The sequence below is a fragment of the Lissotriton helveticus genome, chromosome 5_1, assembly GCF_964261635.1.
Source record: "Lissotriton helveticus chromosome 5_1, aLisHel1.1, whole genome shotgun sequence".
In the NCBI taxonomy this organism is placed as follows: domain Eukaryota; kingdom Metazoa; phylum Chordata; class Amphibia; order Caudata; family Salamandridae; genus Lissotriton; species Lissotriton helveticus.
Window position 1 is genome coordinate 350,221,368 of NC_136065.1, and position 12,103 is coordinate 350,233,470.

The window sequence follows — 12,103 nt, forward strand, 5'->3', positions numbered from 1 at the left end:
CATTGTTCTACATTCTGTCCATCAACTGTGTTTTTTGCAATGGGATGATTTCTCTGCACTCCATCAATGTTAGTCACCTGATATGTGGCACCAGGTAAAAGTTGCCTTGAGGGGACTAGATTCTCAGTCACCATGGTGATACTAGCCCCTGTGTCTCTGTAGGCCTCAACTTTTTGACCATTGATGATGGGCTCCTGTCTATACTTGCTCAAAGTGTTTGGGCAATCAGTGAAGTTGGCAAACCCCATGCCAGTTTCATAGACAAGAGTATCTGGATTAGGGGACCTGGTTAGGCCAGAATCCACCTGAGCTCCAAAAGTAAACCCACCCAAATTCTTGGGGGTGCTCCCACCACCTGGGGGATTACTGCTGACAGTAACAGGAGGTGTTGAAGTTTTACTTGGAGGTATGTTTTCCTTATTGTTATTCCTGGGACAACTGCTATCAGTTTTCCAGTGGCCAGGCTGTTTACAGACATGGCAATAAGGTTTCTTCTGGTCAGAGGAAGTGTTTTGTGACCAACCCCCACCCTTGGAGTTTTGGGGCCCTGTGGGAGATTTTTCTTTAGTTTTATCCCCACCCTTCTCTTGAGCCTTGGAAGTATCCTTCTTTTGGTCATTACCCTGATTCTTAGGCCTAATCTTGGTTCTGACCCATTTGTCTGCCCTCTTACCCAATTCTTGTGGAGAGGTCAGATCTGAGTCCACCAGGTGCTGGTGTAAAAACTGGTTCTGACAATTACTTAGGATCTGCTCCCTCATAATCAAATTATACAATCCTGTATAGTCATGTACTTTGCTGCCATGTAGCCAACCTTCCAGAGCCTTAGTAGCACAATCTACAAAATCAGTCCAGTCCCGAGTCTGAGCTTTTTGGGTATCTCTGAACAACAACCTGTATTGCTCAGTGGTTAAGCCAAACCCATCAATAAGAGCACTTTCAGGACAGTGTAGTTTTTAGCATCTTCAGATCGAACTGTGAGAAGCTTATCTCTCCCTTTCTCAGAAAAGGAGAGCCACAAGATTGCTGCCCACTGATCTTCAGGAACCTGCTGTACCATGCAGGCTCTCTCAAGAGCAGTTATCCACTTGTGGATATCATCCCCATCTCTGTAGTGGGCACAATCTTACTCAGGTTTCTATGATCATAGGACCTGTCTTTATCTCTTGGGATAATGCTGCCACCAGTGGGGATCTCCCCACTTAACTTCTGCTCTCTTGCAAAAGCTAGTCTAGCTTGGGCCAGGGCTAATTCCTCTCTTTCTATTTGGAGATTCACTGCTCTCATCCTGGCCTAATGGTCTCTTCTTTGAGGGGAAGTCATTCCTCTCTGTGATTCTCTGGAGGCACTAGAAATGTGAGAATCCCTGGAAGGGCTTCTCTCCCTCCTATTGCCTGGAAGAATCCTGTTATGTACTCCGGGGAGGTGCTGGCCCTCTCCATTTCCATGTAGGTCCAAGTTGGCTTGGCTAAGCCTTACCACTGGTACCTGGTTAACCCCTTGACCATGATCTGACTCTTCACCTTCTGATTCAGGGTCTGCCTCCTCATTTTCTACTTCTGGGGAGGTGTTCTCAGTATCTATGGGGTTCACTCCATCTCCTGATCCTGAGGGAGCTACTCTAGCTTTCTCAAGGTCATCCCTTTCTAGGATGGCTATCATGATAGGAATGGTAGGGTTGTGACCCTTTCTCAGCTTCCTTGCAGTGCACAAGGCACTCACGTCTCTGTGGCTGAATTTGTCATAGTTGGAGGTTGCCTGTGGAGGGTCAACCGTCACAGATAGAGAGCCTGTAGCTTCACCTGTGCCAGACATGATTCTAGTGTGGTGTAAGTGATGCACCTACCTACACTAAGTGTTTTCCTACTGGACCTTGCTAGTGAGTTGTAGTCAGGGTGTGCTAAGCCCTTCTACCTACAACTACTAAGTTCAGTAGAACTTAAATATGCTAAGCGTTTATTTATATGTACCTATGGTACTTAATGTGCTCTTTCAATTTGATATAATATTGTAAAGGTAAAACAACAGCAAAGCTCGAATCCGTACCGCTGCTCACCAATGTGAGAAGTTGGCCTGGTATATGATGTCCACAGTTCTGGGGGCACCTTGTATCAGTCCAAACAGTCCCTTATGGTGGTGGTTGTAAGTCAACCTTATAGACAAGCTATCCTAGGGGTAGCATAGACTAAGCAGCCTTAAAGGCTTAACTCAAGAGGACATGTGAAGCCAGCTGTTTTACCATATGCAATCCTGTAATATCAAATGAAAGGACACCACACAAGTTATATATTATCAAAATATATGTATTTATTCTTAGAATAATCCCCACTACTCTTTATGAGCAATGAAGCACAAGCGTTTAAATAGAAGCACAGTTAAACATACACAAGTTGCACAATTATGGATGAGGCCGGTGGCCACTCAGACCATGTATCAAAAAAGTGGTATAACAATCACTAATCGATCAGGGGTAAGGCCTAGGGCCTTGTGAATCGCTTGGACTACACTGGACTAACAGCAGTTAGGACGGGAGTAGCCCGCGGGATTCGGGTGCAGTGCAGAAAGCACAGGCATGCACCAATGCAAAGTCAATGGTGCGTAAAAGTTATTGAGTTACAGTTTTAAGAGTCTTCCGACTGGACTAGAAGGACAAAACTTTAGACTTAGACACTAGAGGTGTAAAACTCTACAGGAGCACCGGCGTTCAAGATTTACCTCACCCACAGGAAGCGGGTGCACAGGTGCAAAGGTGTGTCGGGTTTCGTCACGAAGATCTAGGGTGCCTGGAGATGAAGATGCTGCAGGCGTCCAGAAGAGAAGTATCCGGTGCGATCCAAGGGTGGATCGAAGTTGTAGAGTACCTGAAAGCAGAGGGGACAGAGTCTGGGTCACTAGCCAGTGACCAGAAAGGAACCAGGCAATGTCGGGCGCAATCAGGTCGATGTCGTGTAGCTTCTCTCCGCTGCCACGTGGTCTCTGGGGCACCTGGGATGTCCTGGAGTGAATCACGAGCTGTCCCACGAAGGCTCTCGCTGTCGGCGGTGTCGGCTTCAAAATCGGAGTCAACAGGCCTTGGCAAATGCAACCCACGCAGGAATCGAAGATGGCTTAACACTCGGACCAGCAAGGTCTGAGCGGGTGCTCCTTTTCAGGGGAGCGAGTGCCAGTCTGGAGCAACCAGACTAGCTGTGTAAATTCAAGGTTTCGTCGGTACTAGGGCCACTAGCCAACAGGCAAGCGACCGGACCAACGCGTCGAGCAGGAAAATGCAAAAGGGCCCCACGCAGCACTCGTCGAGTGTGGAGGGGTGAGCTTCGGTGCACAAGCTGCTCGGGGCTGGAGCTTCTCAGACTCCGCTTCGAAGGGGCCTCGGTTGCTGCACGGTCAGCGCTTCGTTGTTTCTCCAAGATGGCTGCTCCCACACTTCAGGTCGCCTCCATGGGTCTCAGCTCTGCAGGGACTGTGGATCGGGCTGTTAGTAGGCAGGCACGCTGGGTCTTGTCGATCTCTGTCGCTCGAGTTCCAGCGGGAACTGCAACAAAGCAAACGTCGAGGTGCTGGATGGTGCCTGTTTGCACAGGGTGGTCACTCCTTGACCACAAGGGAGATTCTTCAGTCTTCCACGAGGAGTGGGATGTCGAAGGGTCCAGAGTTTCGTTTCATAAGTTTCAGTCAGGATAATCTGATGTGCATTGGCACTGCTCCCACCTATATTCCAAATCTGCGGGCTGGATTACCTGCTAGGTCCCTCCTACGGGTGGAACCTGGGAAGGGGGTGGTTACACCCCTTTCCCTTTGTCCAGTTTCGCGCCAGGACTGGGGCTGGATGGCCCCAGAACCGGTTTGACTGGAATCTGCCCAGGGACACCTTGTGCGCCCCAGGCAGTGTCTAGTTTCATTTCACCCTACCTGCTACAATCCACTATCTCCTGTCTGGGGCGGTGTGACACCTCCCTGTGACAGGAAACCCTTTGTCCAGGCGTCCTCTGACAAGTTTCTGTCAGCAGCAGGAGGCCAGACATGTGTCTGTGGCAGCAGCATCCATTTTGTGATGCTGGGGCTCTGGCTAGGATTAACCGCATTTTAGTAAAGTAACATGCCTTCTCCCTCTAGCAGGGGGGAATGCTATCCTCATCACCAGGACTGGTGAGGGGATAGTATTCCAATGTGTATGACACCAAACACGACATGTTTTGATAAAGCCAAACCAAAGTTACAATAACCGCTAGGATTATAATGCACTTAAGAGTATATGGTATGGCAGTATCACTGGAACAGCATTAAGGAATTGGTCCCAACACTGCAGTCAGGCTCAGCTCATGCTAGAGCACCATCTCACATCAAACCAAGCACTCTGCCTCCAGGACTGTAAAGGCCTGCCATAGGAGTGAATGATAGGTATAGATGTGTCCAGATATAGGTTTAGACATAGATATACTACATCTAAGCAAGGGGTGAGTACACCACCTTGCCCCAGCTGTGGGAACAGCCAGTTGTGTCGATTTAAGTACCAGCCAGGGGTGGCAAAAGATATGCTGCAGCCCCTGGTAGGCCTTGGATGCACCAATGCCCTTGGCACCTATAGTTCACTGGATAGGGGCTGACAAGGTGTCCAGTACCAAATTGGTTATGTACCTAGGGTACATGGAGACCATTTAAAGAGAGAGCAGATAGCCTGGGGCGCTGATTAGCAGGATCCCAGGCCAACTAAGTCGAAAACCAGCTAAACACAAGGCAAAAAAAACTGGGGTAACCATAGTCAGGTATCCACCTTCCTACAGGTCAGCACCGACAGCTCTGCTCTTAGCCAGCAGAGCTTCCCACCGGACTTCCACACTGTTTGGTGGGGAAACAAGCACTTACAGGTTACTTTCGAGCACCGGCCCGGTCCGGACTCAGATCCATGCACAATGTCACTATACTGCAGCATAAAAGTTCCCACCAAAAGATATACAAGTGAAAAAATGTAAGGGAAATTGTGGGAAAAAATGTGAAAATGGAAAGAAAGCACCTCACAGTAGCAACACCAAAGGGGGTCTGGCTTGTTGGTACTCACTAGCACACCCACTTATCATCATCGGTTGCCTTCTTGCCACAGAACGGAAATGTGTTCCATCTTACTTTATCTCAGAAGTGAAGAAAGAAACAGTGAAAGAAAATATACTAGGCACTGTAAGTGCTGATGTCACAAAAGTACTGTGCTGGTCCCCGTAGTAAAGGAAATGAAATTGCAGTTCCGCTCATTACAAATGAGAACCTACTAAATGGCTAATTTTAGCTTTATTCAATGCTGTGAGGGTCCTCCATTAAAAATGGTTCAACTTAGAATATAATTGTTATGTCCAAAGCGCCAACATGGAGATGCGACCCACCAGGTGGCAGTGTGTGAAATAGCGCGAGAGAGTATGTGTGTGTGTGCATACCCAGAGGCGCACGCGCCTATCCTTTAATTTAAAATGATTCCGAGCTCGAGGCGTACAACTACACACACAACCACATACCCACACACACACAGTCATACACAACTATAACCACACACAACCATAACCACACATACAACCACACACACAACCACACACACAACCAACCACACTGTCAGTGCACACTTTCATCAGGCACACACACCATCAGTCGTCAGTGCACGCTTTCACCAGGCACAAACACCACCAGCCATCAGTGCAGGCTTTTACCGGGCCCAAACACCACCAGCCGTCAGTGCACGCTTCCACCAGGCACACACCACCAGACGTCAGTGCATGCTTTCACCAGACACACACACACCACCAGCTGTCAGTGCACACTTTCATCAGACACCACCAGCAGTCAGTGCATGCTTTCACCAGGCACACGCACCACCAGCCGTCAGTGCACGCTTCCACCAGGCACACATACCACCAGCCAGCAGTGCACACTTCCACCAGGCACACACACCACAAGCCATCAGTGCACACATCAATTGTTAACGCATCCACAATTAACTATTGCAGCAATCGCAGTATGGCGCACTTTACTTTTAAACATATTCATCTAAAGCGCAGCATGCCACCATTGCGACAAAAATAAATACACATCTTTTTGGCCTACAATTTATAGACTTTTGTTGCAGTTGCAATATTTAGCAATGCCAATAGCTCAAACTTAATAAACCCGAGACCTATTGAATTGTAAATGCTTATTTTTAAAGCGCGCTACTCAACCGTGAGGGTCCCAAGGCGCTGGGGGGGCGGCTGGGGGGTAGCTCCGGATCAGTCTAAGAGCCAGGTCTTGAGGTCCTTCCTGAACGTGTGCAGGGTCGTAGAGCGTCTGATGTTCACAGGGAGCTCGTTCCAGGTCTTGGCTGCGATGTAGGAGAATGCTTTCCCGCCTGCTCTGTTTCTGCGGATACGAGGGATCTCTGCTAGTGTGAGGTTGGCGGAGCGGAGGTTCCTCTTGGGTACATGGAAGGAGACTCTAGTTGAGGTATTTGGGTCCTAAGTTGGTGAGGCATTTGTATGTGTAGATGAGGAGCTTGAAGGTGGCCCTCTTCTCGACGGGGAGCCAGTGGAGGCCTTGTATGTGTTGGGTAATGCGCTCATGACGAATTGTCCCGAGGACAAGTCTGGCTGCGGCGTTCTGGATGGTTTGGCGTTTTTGTAGAAGGGTTCTGTTAATTCAGAGTATAGGTCGTTGCCGTAGTCCAGTCTGCTGGTTATGAGCGCGTGGGTGACGGTCCTTCTGCAATCGGGGGGGATCCATTTGAAGGTCTTGCGGAGTATGCGCAGGCAGTTGAAGCTGGTGGAGGCGACAGTTTTGATCTGGCGGTTCATGGAGAGGGAGGAATCGAGGATGATGCAAAGGTTTCGTATGTGATCAGTAGGGGTGGGTGGTTTTCTGAGGACAGAGGGCCACCAGGTGTTGTCCTAGGCAGAGGTGCAGGAGTCTAGGATAAGGACCTCGGTTTTCTCTGAGTTGAGCTTCAAGAAGATGTCTCTCATCCAAGCTGCGACGTCCTTCATGGAGACTGGTGTCTTCGGGGTTCTACGTGAGCGAGAGGATGAGCTGGGTGTCATTGGCGTAGGATACTATGCTGAGCTCACGCGGTCTGATGATGGCTGCGAGGGGGGCCATGTAGATGTTTAAAAGTGTCGGGCTGAACAATGATCCATGGGGTACTCCGCAGTTGATGTCAGTGGGTTCGGAGAGGAAGGGAGGGAGTCTGATCCTCTGGGTTCTGCCGGAGAGGAAGGATAGGATCCAATCGAGGGCGTCTCCTTGTATTCCTGCGTCGTGAAGTCTGGCTGTGAGCGTGCATTGAGAGACGGTGTCGAAGGCTACGGAGGGGTCGAGGAGGATAAGGGCCACAGTGGGTCCCTGGTCGAGTAGTATGCGGAAGTCGTCCGTGGCGGTGAGGAGGGCGGTCTCTGGTGTGGTTTCTGCGGAATCCAGATTGCGAGGCGTCTAGGATGGAGTTCTCTTCGATGAAACAATTGAGTCATCATCTGAAGTCTGTAATATAAACACCACCCATACAATAGTGTGGTAATATTGTATTGGGGGACTGCAGACTGGCAGCTGTAAGAGCAATAAAGCGTAAGGACGAAGGCACTCATTCAATGAACCTTGGTAAAGCAGCATGCAGACTACCTTTCTGCTTTCATATCAGAGGAGGAGTATTTCTCAGCCTTGTAGTGGTAATAACATTTCCATACTAATATCAATATCCTGTACATAATGCAGGGCAAGGCAGGGCAGTGCAGTGGATACCACCCCTGCACATCATCATGGTCCAGCAGTAGCTCCCACACTATGTGAACCACGACTGCTGAGTGGTGGGAGAGCGGCAATGGGCAGCACTTCCCTTTTGGAAACCACCTGTGGGGTTGGCTTTCCAGGATAGAGGGAGGCCTCTGGATACTTGTGAGGAGTTTGGGAAGAACAAATCTCCTACACATCATGACTTGTCTATTGTGCACCCTCTTTTCCAAATGCATTTCCTCGTATCTCCTTCACTTCACCGCCCCCAAACACACAAAGCACCCACTCACCTGCAAGTGCTGCATTTTCCGTTTCTTGCACCTTGTCAACTATTTTGACAAGAGCAATAGGCTACATGAAGAGTAATACAGAAACTTTACCAGGAATTAGCTAACACGCTTAAGGAACAAACGATGAAGTACAACATGTGTGATATAAAAAGGAACTAAATTAATGACATGGATCACCTTAACGTGTTTTTACATTCGTTGTTCAGAAAATTGGATCAATGTTTTTCGCAAGCAACGTTAAGGTCATGAATAGGAGGCCCAAGAGGGACCTGTTTCAATATCCATTTTTATGATTACCTGGTCTGAGACGCAGAGGGACCCAGCCATTTAAAGTCCTGAAACCAGTCATGCACGAAAACCTAATTTGGGAAGAGGATGCACCAGATTGATGCAACTGATCACGGTTAACTTCGAAACACTCACGATCTATATCCCAATTCGACTTATTTCATGTAGCAACAGTTGAACATGGAGGGGGGTTGGTGTTACAGGGGGTGGGCTGGGGGGTCATCTGTCACGAGCATGCCCTTAATTTGGTCCTTGAATCATTCCATGCCTCTCAAGGAGACCACACATCAGTTGGCAGGAAGGAAAGCAAAAGAGGAGGCTCGCGGCAGCCACAATTTAGCAAGCACAACTTGGGTATTTTGCTTTTGATTTGTTTATTGCCACGTGCTAGAATGCATCTAGATTCCATAACGCAAGGCTGGGAGCAGTAGCGTGAAGGTGCCTTGATACTGCCCCAGGTTTAGCAGCTGCTTGCTTTACACACTGGCAGGTTCCACATGCGATGTTTACTTTTAATTTTCATTGCAGTCGGTAGCTAATTGTGAAAGGCAGCTGCCAAAACAGGAGCAGCAGTTTCAGCTGTTGGGGGGGGACTTTGGCTTCTCGATTATTTACTGCCCGCGCGAGGAGTTTTGAGTGCCTGCCCATATTATGCTCATCACACTATATCAAAATAATAAGCACGTTTGTATGAAGGATATCGGAGGGTATTGTACTGGGGCCTCCATCTAGGTCCGGTGCTTGGTGAATGTGACAGGTATGCGGTGCCTTTCTGATCCGTGACAAAAACTGAGTTATTGGATGAAAACGCGGTTCTCTTAGTAAACACTGCCTTTGGGGTAAATTTCATCTGATCCTAGCAGTTTTTTAAAATCAAGGGGTCTGTGGTGCTGTGAACAACTTGTATTGTTTCTGGACATGTTTTCAAAGAAGTCAATGCTGGTATAAGCCAGACAAGAGGAGGGGCCATCACACACTGTTTAACAGGAGGAAGCGTGAAGGCACTTAAACCTAGTACAATGGACATAAAAAATGTTCTCTTAGTGAAGTAGCTATGGAGGGAACTAATCACACGAAGGAGACATTTAGAACAATGCACCAAAAAAAAGAAAGTATGTAAGACAAGCAAAACAAAGCACGAATGGCAAAACATAGGGGTGCGCCCATAGACTGATTACTACATGTCTTGCAGACAGCGCAAGCACTGCCAAGCTCGACGTAAAAATGCACCAATAAAAAGAAAGCATTTCAGACAAGCACAACAAAGCATGAATAGTAATACATAGGCATGTATAAAGCCCATTGACTGATTACTACACGTCTAGCAGACACCGCAAGCGCGGCCTAAGCTCAACCTAAAAATCAGTAAACTCAAAGTTAATCTTATCTCGGAAGTCTTCCGATATGTGCTAATCTAATAAATTTTATTCAGCTATGGCAACTCCCAAAAAGCTTTTTCTAATTTTGCTTAGGAGCCTAGAGGTGGCCCATTAAACTACAGATACAATGCAATAAAGTAATTTTAAATAAACATGTTCTATAAAAAATAAAAATAAAACTACACAAACATTTTAGTAAATTTTAATTCATATTAAATACAAATAGAGATTCTTACTGCAGGTGAAACCTTAAACGTTTTTGTTTTTAAAAATGACAAATTAAATATAGTACATTCAAATATTTTAATATTTATTTTATTGAACGCTAAACTTTTCCCACAGGTAGACATCCACGGTGGCAAGGTCTCTGCCTTTGACATGTGAAAAGGTATGAGTAGTAACTTCATACTCGTAAATCCTGGTGTAGGAGGCTCCACCAGAGGGGGAGAAATGCAAGTCTACACCTAGGAGTTACATTGCACATTAGTATATTTACCTTTGTGAAAAGAGCCCATTGTCTTGATTTATAGAAGTCCGCCTGAACCCTTGACTTAGCCAATCACATTCTACATTTCCCATGCTCCACGTCTTATGACAATTACTAAACTGTACACAGTATTAAGTGGATCTTCCTTGACTTATTGGTATCTTTTGAAATCAGCTACAGCTGCCTCTAAACTGCAAATAATAGACTTGGCCTTCAGTTAAAGCTGTAATCTCCTAATTGCATCCGTCACATCCAAACTTTTTAGACACTAACAGACAATTCTAGCATTCAAATAGTACAGTATAAAATCCTTTATTGTTGTGAGCATTCATGCATTTCTTCAACAGCGTGTAAACCCTAGTACTTTCAGAGTATGTATCTGTGCTGCACAAGGCAACGCCAGTTACATGCAAGTACTATAATGTCAACAGCGCAAGTATCTAATACAGACCTATAAGTAACTATCTGCAGTTTTAAAATCATCACTGCAAGCGGACCGAAAGTCCAACTGATTTGGAGTGCGTGAGATCCTGGGTAACTGAGATGGATTAAGAAGGAAGGGAGACACTTTGGATTGAAAGGAACATGGGTTTAATGGTATTCTCCATTAATGCACTCAGGATCAGGAACGTCATATTCACATCCATTATAACCACCCCTACCTTGTTCTATTCTGGAATAGAACTGCTGACGCACCTCCTTAAGGGACCCTACCTCAAAGCACATTAACAGTCCACTTCTCATCACCAAAACCAACTTCATCCAAAAATATCACCAACAGTATCTGCGACTTTGACCCTGTATATCGTTCCAGTGTCTTTCGCTATGTTTGTGCTATACAAATACTTTGAATACATACATCGTGGTCCAATAGCAGCATCAGGTTAAAGGACTAAGGGCATCTACAGAGGACTTAAGTCGAGATGGAGAGCTTACAGGTCCTCCTCTGGTATGGAGTTGAAGCACAAAATGGTACTTACTTTATGACTGTGTCCATGGCAGCGATCCGCTCCGTGACAATAAGGGACTCATTGTGCGTCACATCATTCAGGGCTGGTCCAGAGTTACAAGCCAATATAACCTGTAACACAAAAAAACTTCACATGACTGGTCTCTCCCACACAAGGGCTTGTTCAGATGTCATCTACTGTCACTGTATTTTTCAGAATGCAAAAAATAATTGCCAACAGAGCACAGATATTGCAAAAAGGACAGTTGGTATGAACCATGCGCGGTGGTAAGAAGCTCAAACTCAGTGATGGAAATGTACACTTTTTTTTAAAAAAGCAGTGGTGTAGTGATGGGTAGAGGGGCTAACGAGGGAACCATGGCAGAGGGTCATTGTGCAGTTGGCAAATTTATGAATGAGTAGGAAATGGCCAAGGGAGAAGTTACAAACCAGCAGAGCTGGGGTAGGTAAGGTTTTGGGAGCGTTTGTGGAAGACTGGGTTGCTCTTTATTGTCTTTCCATTTTATTTTCAAAATCTCCTACTATGTATCTTCAAGAGGAATAAATAAAGTCATGGAGGCTTTTCAGTGCAAGGGTTGGTTTAAAAGAAATTGTAAATAGAAGAACGCTTAGCTTAGGCTATACATCTGGAAGCCCAAAATGTTGAATGGCCATATGATTAAACAGACCATAAAATTGTACACAGAAAAAATTAGCATTAGCAGCTCAGACCATAAGAAGGATCTAGTACCTAGAAGGTTACTCAAAAATATAAAGGACATGATGGCTAAAGCCTTAAACCGCTCTGAGCAGTTTCTGAATTGAAACATCCCAGACGCAGCCAAATTAAGACCTTTAGAAAGTAATGCTTATGAAGAAAAACCTATTTATCTATAATCCTAAATCCTGCAAGGTGGCTGACATGTTTTAATGTTTATGCATGGCTGGTGCACACAACAATCTCAATGCTCAGTTC

The 12,103-nt window shown here is 46.4% G+C and overlaps 1 protein-coding gene across 2 annotated transcripts in view; it reads right to left on the minus strand.

The window, feature by feature from the left end:
* The window catches only part of PANK4 (pantothenate kinase 4 (inactive)), a 483,727-nt gene that overhangs the window by 44,256 nt on the left and 427,368 nt on the right, over positions 1-12,103 (minus strand). For both annotated transcript variants that reach the window (XM_078642473.1, XM_078642474.1), the window contains exon 17: positions 11,159-11,259. In XM_078642473.1, coding sequence (XP_078498599.1) covers positions 11,159-11,259 — 101 coding nt within the window. The remainder of the gene's footprint in view (positions 1-11,158; positions 11,260-12,103) is intronic.